At 69.1% G+C, this 20,122-nt stretch overlaps 2 protein-coding genes across 5 annotated transcripts; both read left to right on the top strand.

Annotated features, from left to right (window-relative positions):
- Window positions 1–1,787: 1,787 nt before the first annotated feature.
- PPP1R9B (protein phosphatase 1 regulatory subunit 9B) lies at window positions 1,788–12,516 on the top strand. 2 transcript variants are annotated; one of them, XR_012046053.1, is made up of 10 exons: window positions 1,788–3,351; window positions 7,153–7,285; window positions 7,412–7,532; window positions 7,725–7,829; window positions 8,286–8,421; window positions 8,570–8,722; window positions 8,841–8,894; window positions 9,224–9,453; window positions 9,915–10,576; window positions 11,345–12,516. XR_012046053.1 is itself a non-coding variant. In XM_072885638.1 (10 exons), the coding sequence occupies exons 1-10, from the start codon at window positions 2,059–2,061 to the stop codon at window positions 11,396–11,398; spliced, it is 2,376 nt and encodes a 791-aa protein (XP_072741739.1). In that variant the 5' UTR covers window positions 1,789–2,058; the 3' UTR covers window positions 11,399–12,516. The 2 variants fall into 2 exon arrangements, 1 of the variants encoding a protein (XP_072741739.1); XM_072885638.1 differs by having other exon boundaries at window positions 1,789–3,351; window positions 9,915–10,011.
- Window positions 12,517–13,964: 1,448 nt separating this feature from the next.
- Window positions 13,965–20,030, top strand: SAMD14 (sterile alpha motif domain containing 14). Of its 3 annotated transcripts, none has more exons than XM_072885643.1 (10): window positions 13,965–14,136; window positions 15,143–15,194; window positions 16,540–16,676; window positions 16,833–17,091; window positions 17,209–17,296; window positions 17,592–17,666; window positions 17,742–17,898; window positions 18,357–18,470; window positions 18,567–18,722; window positions 19,389–20,030. In XM_072885643.1, the coding sequence occupies exons 2-10, from the start codon at window positions 15,155–15,157 to the stop codon at window positions 19,542–19,544; spliced, it is 1,182 nt and encodes a 393-aa protein (XP_072741744.1). In that variant the 5' UTR covers window positions 13,965–14,136; window positions 15,143–15,154; the 3' UTR covers window positions 19,545–20,030. The 3 variants fall into 3 exon arrangements, with proteins under 3 accessions (XP_072741744.1, XP_072741746.1, XP_072741745.1); XM_072885645.1 differs by having other exon boundaries at window positions 16,519–16,676; window positions 16,992–17,091; XM_072885644.1 differs by having other exon boundaries at window positions 13,965–14,203.
- Window positions 20,031–20,122: the final 92 nt, after the last annotated feature.

The following is a 20,122-nucleotide window of genomic DNA, read 5'->3' as shown; positions in this document are numbered from 1 at the left end:
TGGCCGGGCCGGGGGGGCCGCCTGGGGGGGTCCCACTGGGGACACGGGGGGGGGACCCCGGAACAGAGCCACCTCCTGCCACCAAGACCCCATGGCTCCGAGCCCCTCTGGCACGCGGGGAGGAGCGGGGCTGCTGGGGGGGGCCGGTGGGGTGTCCCCTGGGTGGTGCCCCCACTCATGAGCAGGGGGATGGCATCCGTGGCACGGGACGGGGCACAGCGGGGTAGGGGGGCCACTTGGGGGGCCACTTGGGGGGACACTTGGGGACAGCTGACCCCCCTCCGTCGGTGTGGCAGGCAGCCTGCCAGCACCGCTGCCCCGCACACGCGTGTGCTCTTGTGTGGCACCGAGACAGGAGCAGGCGTGCGCACACGCGTGTGCGTGGCCAGGGCGTGCGGAGGGACGGTGGCCCTTGGCGATGAAGCGGGCTGGGCTATTGGAGGGCTGGCGGTGGCGAGGGGCCAGACCCTGCGGGGGGGGGGGGGGCGGCGGATGGCGGCGGCGGAAGGGGAAGGGGGTGGCTGTGGGGGGGACGTCGCGCCTCGTCACGTCCACGTCACGCCTCGTCACGCCGCGTCACGCACAAAGGGCCGGGAGGGCTGTGTCGGGAGGCGCGGGGCGTCCACAGGGTCCTGGCGCCCGCGCGCTGCCCGGCCGGGGGGAGCAGGGGTGCCCCCCACCCTGTCCCCCGGCCCCTCGGGGTGCTCCTCCCGCAGCGGGGACCCCCGGCACGGCCCCGGGCTGTCGGCTCTGGCCCCTCCAAGGTGCCCGGTGGGAAGACGGCAAACCCCCCCCAAAGAAGCCCCCCAAAATATCACCCGGCAGGTGCTGGAAGGCAGGGGAGCAGCACCACGGCCCCCCGCCCCGGGGCCCCCCCTGCCTCAGTTTCCCCTCCTGCCACCCCGCCTGGGTGGAGGCGTCGGGGGGGACGTGCTGCACCCCAGGGATGGATTTATGGGGACAGAAAGTAAATAGGGGCCCTGTGGGGACACCACGGGACACCCCGAGATGGGGGGGCTTTGGGCATGGGTGTGTGGAGGTCCCGAGGGGTGGGAGCAGGGTGACGTGGACAAAACTGAGGGGACACAGGGAGAGGAGCAGAGGGACATGGGGACAGGCCTGGGAGGGGCGCAGGGGCAGGATGGGGGATGTGGGTACAAACTCGGGGGATACGGGGGTAGGATGGGGGATGTGGGTGCAAACTTGGGGGGATACGGGGACAGGATGGGGAGATACGGGGACAGGATGGGGGGACATGGGTACAAACTCAGGGGATACGGGAATGGGATGGGGGGACCTGGGTACAAAATTAGGGGGATATGGGGACAGCATGGGGGATGTAGGGGCAGAGCCAGGGGATGTGGGTACAAAACGGGGGGAACAGGGACGGGACTGAGGGGACATAGGGACCAGCCCGGGGGCCAGGGGGACAAAACTGGGGGGCGGGGGGGGAGACAGGGGCAGAGGCAGACAGGCATGGCGGGGACAGAGCTGGGGGGGCGACACGGGGACAGAGCTGGGGGGCGGCAACACCCGAGAAGCCGGGGGACACACACGCCCCGGGGAGGGGACCCCGTGCGGGTGCGGGGAGGGGACCGTGGGGCATCTCGGCGGCAAGTGGGGGGGGGTCTTGGGGCGCGGGGGGGGGGTGGGGGGGTGTCCCCGCGGGCAGGCCGGGGCGGTGGCGGCGGCGAGGCCGAAGCACGGCAGCGAGGAAGAGGAAGAGCGAGCGCGCCGCTAAGACCCAGAGGGCTCTGCGGGCAGCGGGGCGGGCGGATCGCAGGCAGCAGCGGCTCCATCACCAGCCACAGAGAAAGGGGAAGAGGAGGAGAAGGGAGGAAGGAAGGAGGGCCGGGGCGGAGGGGGCCCCCCGGGATGGACATGGCCTGACCGGGCCCCGCAGCCCCCCGCGGGCCGGTGCAGGTGTGCCGGCGGCCCCCCCCCCCCCGGGCGGCATCCCCCTCCCCATGCCGCTGTAGCCGGCGAGGGGCCGCGGCACGACCGGGGGGAGCGGCGGCGGCGGCGGCGGGCGATGCGGTGCGAGGGCCCGGTGGCGGCATGTTGAGGACGGAGGCAGGCGGCGGGGCGGCCGCCGGCGGGGGGTCCCCCTCCGGCGGGGCGACGGGCGGCGGGGGTCTCCGGAGCGCGTCCCCCCACCGTAACGCCTACGAGGCCACCATCCAGGCCCTGGCGCCCACAAAGGAGGCCGATGGCGAAGACGGCAAGAAAAGCCGGGGTAAGAAGTATGGCTCCAACGTTCACCGTATCAAGAACATGTTCCTGCAGATGGGGACGGCGCCCGGCCCCGAGGGCGCCTGCGACCTGGCCAAGGCCAAGGAGAAGCCCGTCCGTCTCTCCTTGCCCCGGGCCGGCAGCCTCAGCGAGAGCGTGGACCAGGGCAACCTCCTCAAGCTGGGCACCAGCGTCTCGGAGAGGGTCAGCCGCTTTGACTCCAAACCCGACAAACCCTTCTCCAAGCTGCAGGAGACCCGTAAGATCTTCGAGAGGAGCCCGCAGGAGAAGGCCACCACCACCAAGCTCTTGCTACGTAAGGAGCGAGCCGGTTTCCAGGACCGTAAGCTGGACGTGGTGGTGAGGTTCAACGGCAGCACCGAGTCCTTGGACAAGCTGGACACCGAAGCTGTCTCGCCCACCGTCAGCCAGCTCAGCGCCGTCTTCGAGAAGGCCGACCTCCGTAACAACCTCCACAAGGCGCCGGGGCGAGCGGGAGGACCGCTCAACGCCAAGGTGGTGGGCAAGCGACCTCGGGTCTTCTTGCCAAGCCCCGAGGCCGGACGGTCGGGTGATGGCCACGCCGCCCCGGCCCGTGCCCGGCCGCCGGAGGAGGAGAAGGCAGCAGGGAAGACCGGCCGGCCGGCGGAGAAAGAGCCAGCCGCCCCACGGGTGCAGGAGGTCTGCAAGATCAAGCCGGTGGAGGTGGAGGAGAGCGGCGAGGCCGAGGAAGAGGAGGAGGAGGAGGCGACGGCGGCGGGTGAACCAGCGCCCGCGCCCCAGCCGGCCAAGGGGGCTGAGGGTCCGGCGCCCACCGCCCCCCGGCTGGAAGGGGGGTCCGGGGCGGCCATGGGCGAGGAGGGTGTCAAGGGCGAGCGGGCGGAGGAGGGCGATGCCTACGAGGAGGCCAAGAAGGAGGACTTCTCCGAGGCGGACCTGGTGGACATAAGTGCCTACAGCGGGCTCGGGGAGGACTCAGGGGGCAGTGGGCTGGAGGAGGAGGAGGAGGCCGAAGGGCTGTACGAGCCCGAGTCAGGCTGCGTGGAGATCCCTGGGCTGTCTGAGGAAGAGGAGCCCGTCCCCAACCGCAAGATCCAGTTCAGCACTGCCCCCATCCAGGTGAGACCGCCTGGGCATGGCGGGGGGCGGCTGGGGGTAGGGGGGCACGCCACGGTGGGTGGCAGCTGAGGATGGGGGGGGTTACCCCAGGGTGAGGGGCACCCCAGGGTGAAGGGCACCCCAGGGTGGGGTGTGTGACCCCCCCAAACCCATCCCCCTGGGGGGGCTGGTGCTGGGGACAGGGATGTGGGGTGGGGGGTCTGTGTCCCCCTGCCCCCCCAGCCATGGGGCACGGCATCCTGCTTGGCCATGCCCTTGCGCTGGGGGAAGGAGGGTGGCCACCTGGGCCTGGCTAACGAGCCAGCTAACGAAAGCTAACCTGGCATGGCCTGGGCCCCCCCCCCGTGCCAGCAAGGGGCCACCCTGGGGCCGGTATGATGGGGGGGGTGGCACTGGTACCCGCTGGGGTGGGCCATGCACAGCACCCAGTGCCAACCCAGTGCTGTGCCTGGGACGGGCCAAGACCCACCCCATATTTTGGGTGGGGATGCCCAAAATATCCGGGTGCGGGGGGGCTGGGTGCGGCGGCTGCACCGCCACCCTCTGCCCTTGGTCCCCGGTGGTCCCTCGGTGCCGGGGCTCCTCCCAAACCGGGGGTCCCCGGGGATGAAGCGGCGATGTGGGGGGGTATTTGCCCCCGCCATGGGCCCGGCCTGGCGCCCAGGACCGTTTCGGGAAGTGGAGGAAGGGGAAGTGTCTCAGCGGCATGGCCAGGCAGGAGGCAGCATCGCCCGTCCCCCCGCCATTCCCCGGCGGGGACCCTGGCTGGGTTTGTGGTCCCCATCTCGGATGGTCCCCCAGTGATGGGGCGGGGGGAGAAGGGGCCGTGCATCTATTTCGGGGTGTTCTCTCCTGCTTGAATCCCCCCGACCGGAGGAGCACCGATTGCTTTGTGCCGGAGCTAGGTTATTTTTAGAGCCCCGGCCTATATTCTGGCTCTGAGTCAGAGCGGGTGGGTGGCCCCACCTGGGACGGGGGGACGGGGACTGCCGTGGCCCAGGCAGGGGACAGCGGTGGCCGTGTGCCAGGTGGCTGCACGCTGCGGCGGGGGGGGGGGGGTGGGGGTCTCGGTCCCATGGGAACCGGCCAGCCCGGCCCTGGGAAGGGTGTCCCCCGCCATGGATGGGCAGCTGGGCTTTTTGGGATGCTCCGCTTCCCCCCAGCACTGCCTTCAGCCTCTCGCTTTTACCCATGTCCCACCACAGGGTGACAGCGGGGGTCCCGTAGGCAGGTGGGGAGGGGACCCAGGCGTCCGAAAGCCCCAGCTTCCCCCCCCCGGGTGCATGGGTGATGCTGAGCTCCCCAAACCCACTGTGGGGGTGGGGACCAAGAGCTCTGGGGACCCCCACCCAGCCCCAGCATGGGCCCCAAAGCAGGCACGCTGCACCCGGGGATGGGGGCACACACCACCAGCCCCTTCCCCTGGGCACGTGCTGGCTCCGGCTGCTTCTCCCTTGGAACCCGCTCCAGGCCCCCAGCACATCCCAAACCCCCCAGGACCCGGCGACAGGGGTGGGGGGCACAGCAGGGCGAGCCGGGGTTGCGTGCCCGTGGCTGTGGGCTCGGGTGCCCGCAGCCCCCCGGGGACCACGTGCGGATGGGGGGATGAAGCCATGTCCCCTGCCCTGCTCATCCCCGGCACCCCTGGGTGCCACCCGGGTGGGTCCTGCCCATCTGTGGGTGTCACCAGGCTTTGTGCGATGGCCCTTGACACTCATCCCTAATTCCCTTTGTTGCGAGGCTTTAGTGCTGCGGTGTTATCCCTAATCCACTCGCCCCGGCGGCATCGCCAGGCCGGGGCCCCTCCGGGGACATCTGCCAGGCTCAGCGCCTGGCCAGCCCAGCCCCATCCGGAGAGGGGTGCCGGCAGCCTCCCGGGGTGCAGGGACATGGCACCCCACTCCCTCCGGCTCTGGGTTGGGGACATCATCCTGGTGGCATGTCCGACCTCGGCCAGGAGCACGTTGGAGCACCCCCAGCCCCAGGGTGAGCGTGGGGGTGGCCCCTAGCCCCTCCTGAGCTGGCGTGGGAGGATTTGGGGCTGTCCCATGCCGGGGGTCAGCATCCCCAGGGATTTACCGCATCAGAGGACCATACGTGTGTGTCCCCGACCTCCTTTGCCTTTCATCGCCCCGCTCCAACCAGCTGCCCCCACTCGGGTCCCCTCCCCAGCCTCGGACGGGGGCTGCCACGAGACCTCGGCAATCCCAGCTGTCCCCGTCCCCGCTCCCTTGGGACGGAAGGAGGATGGGGACAGCCCCAGCCATGAGGTTGACCCCTCCTCGGTGCCCAAGCACCCTGCAAGTGAAGCCCGATGGGAGAGGTGGGCACAGGGGGGTCGGAGACCTGGGGATGGGGGTGACCTGTGGACCCCCGAGGCCCGCAGAGTCCCTGGTGCTCCCTCCAGGCATCCCTCCAGGCAAGCACATGGAGGCAGAAGTTGAACCTTCCAGGTGGAAACCCAGGGGAATAAACCAACCCCGAACTTACAGCGGGATTTACCTCTCCCAGGCACGATGGTGGGTTTGGGTCCTCGGGCTGCGGGCTGGCAGCCTAGGCTTGCACGGAGGTGCCCAGGCAGCCGTGAGGTGCAGGGCAGAGGAGGTGAGGCTGCCCACGGGGAGAGCCCTTCCCTGCTCCTGCGGGGCAGCCTGGACCATGAGAAGGTGGTGGGTTGAGAGCTGGGGAGCCCTGCCTAGGGAAGGGGTGAGGGAAACAGGGGAGGGAACAAGCCAGCTCTGCCCTCCCCAAACTGTATGACAGAGCAGCCAGTGCTTGCACACCCTATCCACCCACCCGCCATCCACCCATCCACCCATCCATCCACCCACCCGTCCATCCATCCATCCACCCATCCATCCACTCTTCCATCCATCCACTCTTCCATCCATCCACTCTTCCATCCATCCATCCACCCACCCACCCATCCATCCATCCATCCACCCATCCACCCATCCATCCATCCACCCATCCATCCATCCATCCACCCATCCATCCATCCATCCATCCACTCATCCATCCATCCATCCACTCATCCATCCATCCACTCTTCCATCCATCCACCCATCCACCCATCCATCCATCCACCCATCCATCCATCCATCCACTCTTCCATCCATCCACTCTTCCATCCATCCACCCATCCACCCATCCACCCATCCATCCATCCACCCATCCATCCACCCATCCACCCACCCATCCATCCATCCATCCACCCATCCATCCATCCATCCATCCACCCATCCATCCATCCATCCATCCACCCATCCACTCATCCACCCACTCATCCATCCACTCATCCACTCATCCATCCAACCACCCATCCATCCATCTATCCTTCCATCCATCCATCCTTCTATCCATCCTTCCTTCCTTCCTTCCTTCCTTCCATTCTTCCACCCATCCATTCTTCCACCCACCCATCCATTCTTCCATCCATCCATCCCTTCATCCGTCTGTCCATCTGCCATTCCATCCATCCACCCCTTTGTCCATCTCTCTGTCCATCCACCCCCCATCCATCCATCCGGGGGGTGCAAGGCACGGCGCCATCTCTGCTCCCAGGGCCACCCCCAAACCCTCTGCGCTTCCTCAAACTCCCCCTCACTCCATGACATGACTCGGGGGGATTTTCCAGTCTCTCGTAGGCTCAGTAACACCCCCCACGCCCCTGCCTGGGGCTCCCCCGCCCCGGGATGCCCGCTCGGCCATGGGTGCTGCCGGTGCCGGGGCGGTGCATGGCTGTGGTGTTTTCCCACCCCATCCCGCTGCCTCGCTGAGCAGCTCCCTCCGCCCCGGCAGGTCTTCAGCACTTACTCCAACGAAGACTACGACCGCCGCAATGAAGACGTTGACCCCATGGCTGCGTCGGCCGAGTACGAGCTGGAGAAGAGGGTGGAGCGGCTTGACCTCTTCCCCGTGGAGCTGGAGAAAGGTGGGTCCTCGCCCCATCCCGTGCCCCGGGGCCCCCCGCGGCACCTTGGGGACGGGTTGGAGGTGACTCCATTGGCGTTGGGTGGCCGCCGTCACCCTGCCAGGACACAGCTCTCTGTCTCTGCAGACTCTGAAGGGCTGGGGATCAGCATCATCGGCATGGGCGCAGGGGCCGACATGGGCCTGGAGAAGCTGGGCATCTTTGTCAAGACGGTGACAGAGGGTGGGGCGGCCCACCGGGACGGCAGGTAAGGGCCCACCGGGACGGCTGCTGGCCCAGAACACCCACCTGGGTCCCCGCTGCCACGTGCCCGCGGGCTTGGGTGGTGGTGGAGGAGCTGGTGTGGGAGCAGGCAGATATGCCACGTGTTCCCCCGCCTGGGAGATGCTGGGGAGGTGGGCAAGGGGTGGCCCCGTTGTGACGGTCCCCTTGTCCCCAGGATCCAGGTGAACGACCTGATCGTGGAGGTGGATGGCACCAGCCTGGTGGGGGTGACACAAAGCTTCGCCGCCTCCGTCCTCAGGAACACCAAGGGCCGCGTCCGGTAGGGCCCAGGGCTGGGGGTTTGGGGGGCCAGGAGAGCCCCACAGCGCGTGCCTGCCCCCCTGCGACGCCCTGCCCCATAGCCTGTCCCCAGAGCACCCCAGCTCCCAGGCTGGGCTGTCCTCCTGCCCCAAAATACCTCTGCCCCCCCAGTCCCCATGCCCGCTGCCTGTCCTGTGCCACCCTAGTGCCCTCTGCCCCCCGAAATGCCCCCACAGCAGCCCAGGATCCCCCCCAGCCCCCCAACTCATCCACAGGCCCCGTAACATCCCCCCCAAATTCGCCACCCCCAGGAGCACTGCCTGTCCCAGCAGGGATGTCCCCTGGCTGTGCCACCTGGGTGTCCCCTGGCTGAGCCTCCCCGCTGTCCCCCGGCTGTGCCACCTGGGTGTCCCCCGCCCCAGGCCCCCCGCGGTCGGAGCCCCCCGTCCCCGGCTGAGCCCCGCCGTCCCCGCAGGTTCCTCATCGGGCGGGAGAAGCCGGGGGAGCAGAGCGAGGTGGCACAGCTGATCCAGCAGACGCTGGAGCAGGAGCGGTGGCAGCGGGAGATGATCGAGCAGCGCTACACCCAGTACACTGAGGATGATGAGGAGGTGAGGGGGACGGCACCTACCCAGGAGGGGACGGACATGGTCCCCCCACCCGATATGGGGCCAGTGACTCGGTTTCCCCAGGTGGGATGGGGTGGGGGTGCCAGGCTGGGGGTCACCACGTGCCAACGCCGCTCCGTGCCCTCCGCAGACGGGCGAGTACGCCACGGACGAGGAGGAGGAGATGAGCCCCATGTTCCCCAGCGGTGAGATGGCCATCGAGGTGTTCGAGCTGGCTGAGAACGAGGACACGCTCTCCCCCGTGGAGATGGACCCCGAAAAGCTGGTGCACAAGTTCAAGGAGGTGAGGAGGGGATGGGGGGTGCCAGGGGAGCGTGCCCGCATGCGGCAGCAACGTGTGCCCGCCCGGGAGCGGCGTGGGGACGTGCCCGCCCCGTGCGAACGCCCGGCTCTTCTCGCAGCTCCAGATCAAGCATGCCGTGACCGAGGCCGAGATCCAGCAGCTGAAGAGGAAGGTGAGCGGGTGCCCCGGCTCCCTGCGGGCAGGAGGGACCCCCCTCCATCTCCCCAGGCCCCCCTGGATCTCCATCTCCCCCATCCCCTCCTAGCTCCCCGCATCTTCCCCCCCAGACCCGTCACCATGCTGTGCCGTGCCATGCCACACCATGCCTGCTCCCTGGCTATGCCATGCCATGCTATGTCACACCGCGTCACGCCACGTCGCGCCGTGCCGTGCCGTGCCGCACCGTGCTGTGCCGTGCCATGCCATGTCATACCTGCTCCCTGGCTATGCCGTGCCGTGCCGTGCCGTGCCGTGCCGTGCCCTGAAGCCGCTGTCCCCCAGCTGCAGTGCCTGGAGCAGGAGAAGGTGCGCTGGCGGGCCGAGAAGGCCCAGCTGGAGCAGAGCGTGGAGGAGAACAAGGAGCGGATGGAGAAGCTGGAGGGCTACTGGATGGAGGCGCAGAACCTCTGCCAGGCCGTGGACGAGCACCTCAAGGAGACGCAGGCCCAGTACCAGACCCTGGAGCGCAAGTACAGCAAGGCCAAGAGGCTCATCAAGGAGTACCAGCAAAAGTGAGGGCAGCGCCGGCACCCGGGCACCCATCCTTCCCCGGGCGTGGAGCATCTCCCTGGGCATGGACCCGTCCCTGGGGCACCGACCCCTTCCCGGGCACCCCTTGTCCCTGGGCACGAACCGTCCCTTGGGCGTGAAGTGTTCCCCGGGCACAGACCATCCCCTGGGCAGAAACCCGTCCCTGGGGCACCGGCTCCTTCCTGGGCACCCCTCATCCCCTGGGCAAGGACCCTCCCTTGGGCAGGGACCCTGCCCTTGACGTGGAGCCATCCCTGGGGCACCAGCTCCTTCCTGGGCAGGCACCATCCCCTGGGAGGTCCCCGGGCACCACCACCCCACTGAGCACGGTCCCTCCCTGACACCCAGGTCGCGGGGTCCCCCCTGACCTGCCCCACCTCCCCGGGGTCTCCCTCCCCGGTGCTGGGTGGGGGTGACGTGCACCCACGCGCTGACCCCGCAGGGAGATCGAGTTCCTGAAGAAGGAGACGGCGCAGCGGCGGGTGCTGGAGGAGTCGGAGCTGGCGCACAAGGAGGAGATGGAGAAGCTGCAGGAGAAGGTGGGCACCGGGCGCCGGGACGCGGGCTGCCCCTGAGCCCCGCGGGCACGGCCGGCCCCGGCTTCGGCCCCGCCGCCGCCCGGCCCCGCTCCGCCACGCCGCTCCCGCCACGCCACCATCGCGGCCCATGGGTTCCCGTCGCCGCTGGATCCCAGGATGGATCGCAGCAGATCTGCTCGGGCACCGGCTCGCGCCAGCCGCTGGATCCCACGCCGGGTGGTAGCGGAGCTGCGTGGGGCGCTGGCTCCCCTCCGGACTGAGCTCCGGCCGCTGGATCCCACGCCGGGTCGCGGTGGATCTGCTCTGGGCGCCGGCTCCCACCGGATTGTGCTCCCGCCACTGCGCCCTGCACCGGATCGCAGTGGATCTGCTCGGGTGCTGGCGCACGCCCGATCCTCCTCCTGGCACTGGATCCCACACTGGATTGCAGTGGATCTGCCTAGGGTTTGGGTCGCAGTGGATCCTGCTTCAGGGTCTGACATCCCATAATGGATCAAAAGAGATCTTCTTGGGCGCTGGCTGCTTGCGCGGGATCCCGCAGTGGTTCCCGGTAGATCTGCGCAAGGCACGGGCTCACACTCGATCCTCTGTTGGGAGCTGGATCCCATGCTGGTCATGCTGGATCCCGCAACAGATCACACTGGATTCCATGCTAGCTACACTGGATCCCCCCCAGCGGGTGGGGCCAGAGCTGTGCTGGGTCATAGCAGATCCTCCGTGGGGTCACCGGATCCCCCGGGATCCGCAGCGCCTGGGAGGCTGCCGTGGGTCGCGGCGGGGGGCCGGCACCTGCCAGGCCGGGGGGCACCAGGGTGCAGGCGGGCAGCGCGGGGGGGTCCCCTGGCACCCAGCAGAGCCCCCCCTATGTGCCCCCCCCTTACACCCTCCTCTGTCACCCCCAAAATGTCCCCCGACGTCCCACAGAGACTCGCCCACCGCCTGCCTGCAGCCCCCCTGCCCGTCCCTGTGCCCCCAGCCCCACACTGGCCCTCCAGCACCCTGTCCCCTGCCCGCACCGTCCCCTTGCCCTGTCCCCCCTCCCTCCCCCAGCCCTCTGTCTCCCCCACCCCAGCACCCCCATGTCCTGCCCCCCCTTGTCCTGTCCCCCCCCCCCAGTCCAGTGCCCCCATCCCTGCGTCCCCATCCCTGTATCCTGATCCTGTCCCCCCCAGCCCTGTCCCCCTCTGCCACATGGTTGTACCCTACGTCCTCTGCCCTGTCCCCACATCCCCACCCCTGTGTCCCCATGTCCCCACCCCTGTCCCCGTGCCCCCACCCGTCCCCAAGCCCCCGGTCCCCCCCGCTGAGACCTCTCCCCTTTGCTGTTTTTCAGATCTCCGAACTGGAGGCCAAGCTGCAGACTTTGAAAAATTCCAACCCGACTTAAACCACCCTCAAACCGCAGCGATTTCGGGGGGGGACCCCCTCTCCCCCAGCCCTGTCCCCCCCTCCTCCCCACGCCTTCCCCACCGGGGAGGAGGCGAGACCCCCGCCAAGGCCTCCTGGTGCCCCCCACTTCCCCCTGGGGGCACAGGCAGGGGAGGGGAAGGGGGGGGGGTGCGTTTGGGGGGGGAGGATTTGGGGGGGGGGCGGACACCCCGCATTCGTGTCTCTGTCCAGTGTGAGTCTCGTGGTGACGTGATGGACCGATCGGGGGGAGGGCATGGCCCCCCCCCAGGCCTCCCCCTCCCCAAGCCCCCCCCCCCCTCGACGTGACCCCCCCCTCTCCCTCTGGACACAGAGCTGGCACCCCGGGTGGACGCTGGCGGGGGGGGCAAGCAGAAATGCCCTCCCCCCCCCCAAATGTGAGCCATACTGGGGAGCAAAGGGGGGGTACACTGGAAGCCCCTCCCTGCCCCCAGCTCCTCCTCTTGGGACTCTCCTGGAGCACCGGCCGGGGGGGCTGCCTGCCTTTGGGCCCCCCCACGGACTCGACCCCACAGTGAGGTGCCCCCCTGGGGTTCCGTGCCCAGGACACTGCGGACCTTCACCGTGGAGGGGGGGGGCCCCAGGTGCCCCCCCCCCCCGTGCCACCACCGCCAGGCAAGAGGGACCCCCTCAGCCTTTGCCAACCCCTGCAGAGGGCATGGAGGGGGGGGCCACCGGCCCCACCGTGGCCCCCCGGGGATGTGGGGGGCTGCCCGGCTCCCCGCTGTGGGGCCACGGCCGGGGGGTGCCCCCAGTGCCCCCCAGAACCCGCCACCACCCTCCCCGAGCCCAGGGCTTTCGCCTTCCCTGGACGGGGGGAACACACACACCGGGGGTCCCCTCCAGAGTGGGGGTGATGTTCTCACCCCCCAACTGTAAATACCCCCCCAATAAATCACAGTATTTCTCTGGGGCTGGGACACCCCCCACCACTGGCCAACCCCAGCCGGGTCGGGGGGCTCCAGCCCCTCGGCCCCGGGGGATCCCCTTTAGTTTTTGTTTCTATTTTGGCCCCCCCCCTCCCCCCGAAGTACCGAGTCTCCGACAGTAACTGGATGTGGGGGCAACTGGGAGCCAGAGCTGGTTATACTGGGAGGGGGAGGAGGGGGCACGCGGGGGGGGCGGGGAGGGGGTCCGACTGGATTGGAGCCACTTGGGGGGGGGGGGAGTATTTAAGGGGGGCAGGGAGCCGAGAGCCCCGGGGGGGTGCTGGGGTTATTTAATCTCACACGTATACCTGTGGGTGTATATACTATATATATATGTACGTATGTATGTACTGGTCCTCGTTTTGTAACGCAGCGCCCTCGCGCCCCGCCAGCCCCATAAACATGGCCGCAGCCTCCGCCCGCGCCTCCTTGTCCCGGCCGGCTGGGCCGACTGGGGGCACTGGGGGACTGGGAGGGACTGGGGGCACGGGGGCAGTGGGAAGGATTGGGGGCACGGGGGAGTGGGGGCACTGGGAGGAGTGGGGGCACTGGGAAGGACGGGGGTCACTGGGAAGGACTGGGGGGCACTGGGGGAGGGGAGGGACTGGGGGCACGGGGGAGTGGGAGGGACTGGGGACACTGGGGGGAGTGGGAAGGACTGGGGGCACTGGGAGGAGTGGGGGCACTGGGAAGGACTGGGGGGCACTGAGAGGAGTGGGGCACTGGGAAGGACTGGGGGGCACTGGGAAGGACTGGGGGCACTGAGAGGAGTGGGGGCACTGGGGAGGACTGGGGGGCACTGGGAGGAGTGGGGCACTGGGAAGGACTGGGGGCACTGGAAGGACTGGGGGCACTGAGAGGAGTGGGGGCACTGGGGAGGACTGGGGGCACTGGGAGGAGTGGGGCACTGGGAAGGACTGGGGGGCACTGGGAAGGACTGGGGGCACTGGGAAGGACTGGGGGCACTGAGAGGAGTGGGGGCACTGGGGAGGACTGGGGGCACTGGGAGGAGTGGGGCACTGGGAAGGACGGGGGGGCACTGGGAAGGACTGGGGGGCACTGGGAAGGACTGGGGGCACTGGGAGGACTGGGGGCACTGGGAAGGACGGGGGGGCACTGGGAGGAGTGGGGGCACTGGGAAGGACGGGGGGGCACTGGGAAGGACTGGGGGGCACTGGGAAGGACGGGGGGGCACTGGGAGGCCAATGGCGCAGGGGTGCGTGTCTCGCTGGGTGGCTCTGCCCCGCGTGTACGGGCTCCCCCCGTGCCCGGCCTCAGCCCGCCCCGCGGGCGCTGTCCCTTCAGCACCGCCGCCGCGCACCCGCGGGGGGCCGGGCCGGGCCGGGCCGGGCCGAGCCGGGCCTGGGCCGAGCCGAGCCGAGCCTGGGCCGAGCCGAGCCGGGCCGAGCCGAGCCGAGCCGAGCCGAGCCGAGCCGGGCCGAGCCGGGCCGAGCCGAGCCGGGCCTGGGCCGAGCCGATCCGGGCCTGGGCCGAGCCGAGCCGAGCCGAGCCGGGCCTGGGCCGAGCCGAGCCGAGCCGAGCCGGGCGGGGCGGGGCGGGGCGGCTGATCCCGGCCCCCCCCCGGCCGCTTCCGGGTTCCTGTCCCCCCCCCGCGGCCCCCGGCCCGGCGGGGCGGCCCCGCTCCGCAGCGTCCTCCGCTCGGCTCGGCCCGGCCCGGCCCAGCTCCCCGGCGCTTCCCCGGCGCCCTCGGCCCGGCTCGGCCGCGGGCCCGGCGGCGGGAGGTGCCCAGGATGCCCGAGGAGCGCGGGTGAGTCGCGGGGGGGGTGGACCAGGGCGTAACCCCCGGGCGGCTCATCCACCGGACAGCGGCCCCGGTACAGCCCCATCCCCCGGTACAGCTCCGGTACAGCCCCATCCCCCGGTACGGTCCCGGTCCAGCCCCATCCCCCGGTACAGCATCTCCGGTACGGTCCCGGTACAGCCCCGGTACAGCCCCATCCCCCGGTACAGCTCCGGTACAGCCCCATCCCCCGGTACAGCATCTCCGGTACAGCCCCGGTACAGCCCCATCCCCCGGTACAGCATCTCCGGTACGGCCCCGGTACAGCCCCATCCCCCGGTACGGTCCCGGTACAGCCCCATCCCCGGTACAGCATCTCCGGTACAGCCCCGGTACAGCCCCATCCCCGGTACGGTCCCGGTACAGCCCCATCCCCGGTACAGCATCTCCGGTACGGTCCCGGTACAGCCCCCGGCCCCGGCACAGCCCCACCCCCGGTACAGCATCCCGGGTACAGCCCCCCCGGCGGTACTGTCCCCTCCCGGTAATGTCCCTGCTCCCGGCACTGCCCCCCAGCCCAGCCCCTCCCCGGCCGCGCTGGCCCCGGCTCCCTGGGGGCAGGGAGGGGCTGGGGGGAGCGGGGCTTAGATCCGCCCCCGCCAGCCCCCCGATGCTGCCAAGGCATTAGGAGCCCCCCCCCCTTCCAAAGACACCTCCGAACACGGGGGGGATTTAACCCCTTCCCAGCTGCCCTGCAAAGAGTGTCCCCAGTGCCCCCCAACCCCGAGGGGCTTCCCCCCAAGTGGGGGCGATGTGTGCTGTGTCCTGCTGCCCCCCAAGTCCCTGTGCCCCCCCCCAGTGCTGCGAGGCTGAGGGCATGGGGACACTGGGGACACTGAGAGGGTGACGAGGGGACACCCTTCCCGTCCCCACTTGCAGGGGTGCATTGGGGTCTGGGTTTCCTTACCCGCTTCCCCTCGCCCCCCCCCCCAGCGTGGAGTCCCCCCTCTCTGACTGTCCCCTCTGTCCCCAGCTCTGTCCCACCATGTCGGTCTCCAAACTGCAGGACATGGATGAGGTTTTCGGTGAGTCCTCGGGGGCCCGTGGGGTGCAGAGCCACCCATGGGTGCTGCCCCCGCGGGTCCCCACCCGCCCTCGGTGTCCTGCCTGCCAGTGGCGAGGGGGGGACTCCAGAGCTGGGGCTGGGGGGTGACATGTACTTGGGGACACAGGGACAGGCATGGGGCATGCAGCCACCTGCAGAAGGACACGTATGGGGCAGGGGGACAGGGTGGCATGGGGACATGCATGGGACACAGATATACGGGTATGAGCGTGGGGACGTGCGTGGGGCAGGGGGACACAGGGACACAGGGCACACAGGCACGTGGGTATGGGCACGCAGGGGGTGACACAGACATGGGGACACAGCAGGGGACACGGCCCGGAGCCACTCCTCGGGCTGGGGTTGGGGTGCAGGAGGCCGCAGCAGGGCAGGGACATCGGGGTGATCCCGGTCAGACCCTGGGCAAAGCTTCCTCCCCCCTGGGTGACGGGGACACTTTGTCCTCGGGGACACCCCACTGCTCCTCTCCCCGTGCCGGGGCGTCTCTTTGAACACTTCTCTCTGTCCCTCTGTCCCCTGCCCCACCCCACCGGGGTGCCCCATCCATCCACGTCCCCAACGCTCCCCTCTCCCGTCTCCACTGGGACCCCCTGCCCCTCCTTTGACTCTCCTCCCCTGTCCCTGTGCCCTCTTGTCCCTCTGTCCCCTCTCCACCGGGCTGGCCTTCTCCTGACTGTCTCCCCCTCTCCCTCCAATGCTCTCCCACCCCCTCTCCCTGTCCCTAACCGTCCCTCTGTCCCTCTGTCTCTTCTACCTGGCCTTATCCCTCCCTCCCTCCCTATCTCCTTGTCTCTACCCGTCTGTCCACCCTGTCTCCTTTTCCTCACCCGTCCGTCCGTCCATCCATATCTTCCTCCTCCCTACCTGTCCATCCATCCATCCATCCCTTCCTCCCATCTCCTTGTCTCTACCCTTCATTTGTCCATCCCTGTCCCCATCCATCCCTCCCTCCTCCCCCCGTCCCTACCCATCCGTCTGTCCACCGTCTCCTTTTCCTTACCTGTCCGTCCGTCCATCCATCCACATCTTCCCTCCCTACCTGTCCATTCATCCTTCCAACCATCCCTCCCTTGTATCTCCTCGTCCCTACCTCTCTGTTTGTCCATCCCCCTCCTTCTCCCTCTCCCCATCCCTCCCTCCCCATCTCCCTTCTCCCTACCCGTCTGTCCATCCATCCCTCCCCATCCGTTTGCCCACCCGTCCACCTCCACCCATCCCCGTCCTGTCTGTCCGTCTCTCCGTCTCTCTCTCTCTCTCTGCCCCGGTCTCTCTTTCACCCCCAGATTTTACCGCTGTGGTTCCAGAGACGCCGCGCCTGGACAGTAGCCTGCAGAAGGCCCGAGCCCGGCTCCTAGCCAAGGGCCGCCGGCACCGGCCCTCCCGCTCCCGCCTGCGAGACAGCGCCAGCTCCACCGAGGGCGACGAGGGGCCCGAGGCGGCGGTGAGCCCCGGGGGGGGCTGCAGGGGCGGGGGGCACCGTGGGCCCAAGAGAAGGGTTTGGGGGGACCCCGTGGCTCGGGGTAGCAAAGGGGACAGGGGACACCCCGGGGGGGCTACAGGGGTTTGACACCCCCCCCCCATGCCGTGTGCTCCCCAGGGAGCCGAGGGCGATGGCGGCCCCCCAACCCCCTTGCCCTTCTCCCGTGGTGCCGAGTTCTCCTTCGAGGCGGGGGCGGTGCAGCGGGCGCTGGGGGACCCCCCGGCCCCCTCGCCGCCCCTCAGCCGCTACCGGCCCCTCACCGACGCCTCGTCCCAGGAGGGGCTGGCGGGCACCCCCTCGCCCAAGTCCTGCCACAGCTCCGACAGCTCGCCCGGCTTCGCCCACCGCGACGCCCGGCCCCAGCGGCACAGTGAAGGTGAGGCCCCCCCCCCCCGCTCCCCCCCAGGCTGGGGGGCACACAGGGACCCTGGCATCCCCCCAGCACCCATGCGGGGGGACAGTGGGTGACACCCCCGTCCTTTTCCTCCTGCAGACGACAGCCGGGACATGAGCCCCCCCGAGCCGGCCAGCCCCACTGTGGGGCTTGATAAGAAAACGCGGAGGAAGTTCTTGGATTTGGGGTGAGATGGGGGGGGTGGGGGGGGATGGGGGGGATGGAGGGATGCAGGGAGATGGGGGAGGGATGCAGGGAGGGATGGATGAAGGGATGGAGAGGTACAATGGAAAGATGGAGGAATAGCTGGAGAGATGCCTGCAGGGATGGAAAGACGAGGGACGCATGGAGGGAGGAGGATCCTCTGAAGGCGATGGAGGGCTCTCTGAGGATGGGTGCGTGGAGGGGGGCCTGGGGGCTGTGGGGGGAGCACAGCCATCGGGGCACCCCGCTCCCCGCCAACCCGGCTCTCTCCCACCCAGGGTGACCCTGCGCCGGGTGTCCTCCAGCAAGAGCCGGAAGGAGAAGGGGAGCAACCGCCTGTCCATGGGCAGCAGGTGAGGGACCCCCCCCGGGGCGGGGGGGGGCTGCACGGGGACGGCCCCAGGGCCCTAACACGACTCTGTCCCCAGGGAGGCGGTGGAGGGTCCCGGCCGCGCCTCGGGGTCACCCTTCCTGCCCTTCTCCTGGTTCTCAGACGGCGCGAGGGGCTCGGCCTCCCCCGGCTCCGCGTCGCCCGCCGGCTCCCCCCGGCACGAGGGGCTCAGCCCCGCCAAATCTGCTTCCCAGGTCAGTGTCTGGGAACGGGGGGGTCCCGGCCCTGTAGGGTGGGGGGGTGCAGGGGAGGGTATGGGAGCCCTATAGAGCCAGGATGCCGTAGAGAAGGAGGTTGGTGCTCCTGGGGGTTAGATAGCTATAGGAAAAGAGGTCAAAGCCAGCTATAGGGACAGGGGACAAAGCCCCATAGGGTCAAGATAGCTATAGGGGAGGGAGTCAAAGCTCTATAGAGTCAAGATATCTATGAAGGGGGTTCAAAGCCCCATAGCGTTGTGTAACTATAGGGAGAGGGATTAAAGCCCCATAGGGTCAAGATGGCTTTAGGGGGACCAAAGTCCCACAGGGTCTGGTAGCCCTATAGGGAATCAGAGCCCTATGGGGAGGATGGCTATAGGGAGGGTGCTGGGGGGCTGCACGCTGCGCTGGGGGCAGCGAGGCCAGCCCTGCCCTCACCCCTCCCGCCGCCCCAGGACTCGACGCTGAGCGAGGACTCCCCACCGCCCAGCACCAGCCCGCGCCTGCCCGGCCCCACCGCCACCAAGTGCTCCTACCCCTACCACACCCTGTCACAGTCCTCAGACGAGGTGAGCCCCGGGGGGGACGTGAGGTCGGGGTCCGTCCCCCACCCCCCCCCCGGTGCCGTGGGGACCCCCTGTTAACGCCCAGCCCCCTGTGCCCAGTTCCTGGATGAGCCCCCCGGCGCGGTCGCGGGCTGGACGTGCCGGCAGGTGGGACAGTGGCTGGAGAGCCTCAACCTGGAGCAGTATGTAGAGGAGTTCTCGGCCCACGGTGTCGATGGTCCACGGCTGCTGCACCTCGATGGTGCCAAGCTCAAGGTATGGGGATGGGGGGGGGGGCCTCTTCTGCTGGGGTGCAGGGGGGTCCAGGTACCCCAACAGGCTCAGTTGTAGGGCACAAGGTTCTAGGTACCCCAACGGGGTGCTTCATGGGGCAGGAAATCTGGGTGGGTTCTAGGTATCCCAACAGGGTGTTCCATGTGACAGCTCTGGGAGGGTTCCAGGTATCTCAATGGACTCATCACAGGACAACAGGCCCTAGGTACCCCAACAGGATGCTCTATGAGGCAGGAGGCCTGGGTGGGTTCTAGGTACCCCAATGGGCTCATCACAGGACAACAGGCTCTAGGTACTCCAACCGGCTGCTCCATGGGGCAGATAGGTAGGTTCTAGGTACCCCAATGGGCTCATCATGGGGTACCTAAAACCTGTTGTCCTAATTGGCTGCTCCATGGGGCAGGAGGTGGGGGGAGGTTCCAGGTATCCCAATGGACCAGTCAAGGAGGCAGACGGGAGGTTCTAGGTACACCAAGGGGCTGGTGCACGGGGGGTGTAGGTACCTCACACGATGATCCTGAGGACAGGCAGTGCAGGGGGGCTCCAGGTACCCCAACGAGCTGGTCCATAGGGCAGGGGGGTGCCAGCAACCCACAGCCATGGGGAGGGTTGCGTGGCCCCACCGCCAGCGCCCGGCTGTGCCGGCAGGCACTGGGCGTGGGCAGCTCGCAGGACCGTGCGGTGCTGAAGCGGAAGCTGAAGGAGCTGAGCCTGGCCGTGGAGAAGGAGCGCAAGGCCCAGGAGAAGGCGGAGAAGCAGCGGGAGAAGCAGAAGAAAAGGGACCAGGAGCAGCGGCGGAGCTAAGGTGGGGGCCCGGAGCGCCCCTGCACCCCCTCCCCACCCACAGCCCCCGGGACGCCCGGGGGGGCACCCGGCTCCGGCACGGGACACGCTGCCGTGGCCAAGGGACGGCAGTGCCAGGCTGAGACGGGCGTGGAGCAGCACGCGCCCCCCGCCTCCTCCAGCTGCCCCCCTCCCTGCCTGCACCCCTGCACCCCATGGGCACAGTCCAGGCCCCCCATGGGCCCCTTTTCCGGATGCAAACAGCACGTTGGACCCCCCCCCACCCTGTCCCATCACCCCCCCAACCCGAGGGGGTCACAGCCACCCCCTCACCCCGGCCCCCCCCCGGCACGGTGCGGCACCAGCCGAGGACAGTGCATGGCCTGACCACCCCCAGACGCACACTCCCCCCAAGTTGGGGTGTGGGGAGTTAACACTGACCCCCGCCCCCCAGCCCCAAATACGGCGCCCCGGGGGACACCCCAGGAAATAAAAAGGGTATCGAGGGCCAGTGCAAACCAGTGCGACCAGCGTGAGCCTGACTGGGACGGGGCTGGGGGACAGGATGGGGTTGGGGGAGCTCAGTGCCAGGCTGGGGG

The sequence above is a fragment of the Ciconia boyciana genome, chromosome 22 (assembly GCF_034638445.1).
Source record: "Ciconia boyciana chromosome 22, ASM3463844v1, whole genome shotgun sequence".
NCBI classification, from domain to species: Eukaryota; Metazoa; Chordata; class Aves; order Ciconiiformes; family Ciconiidae; genus Ciconia; species Ciconia boyciana.
Note: the sequence above shows the minus strand (reverse complement) of the source record. Positions and strands in the feature narration are given on the sequence as shown.

Coding starts and splice junctions, on each gene's coding strand:
- PPP1R9B (XM_072885638.1), top strand. CDS start 2,059: ATGTTGAGGACGGAGGCAGGCGGCGGGGCGGCCGCCGGCGGGGGGTCC. Junction 3,352..7,152: donor TCAGCACTGCCCCCATCCAG/GTGAGACCGCCT, acceptor CCGCCCCGGCAG/GTCTTCAGCACTTACTCCAA. Junction 9,454..9,914: donor ATCAAGGAGTACCAGCAAAA/GTGAGGGCAGCG, acceptor CTGACCCCGCAG/GGAGATCGAGTTCCTGAAGA.
- SAMD14 (XM_072885643.1), top strand. CDS start 15,155: ATGTCGGTCTCCAAACTGCAGGACATGGATGAGGTTTTCG. Junction 17,667..17,741: donor CGCCTGTCCATGGGCAGCAG/GTGAGGGACCCC, acceptor CTCTGTCCCCAG/GGAGGCGGTGGAGGGTCCCG. Junction 17,899..18,356: donor CCGCCAAATCTGCTTCCCAG/GTCAGTGTCTGG, acceptor CCGCCGCCCCAG/GACTCGACGCTGAGCGAGGA.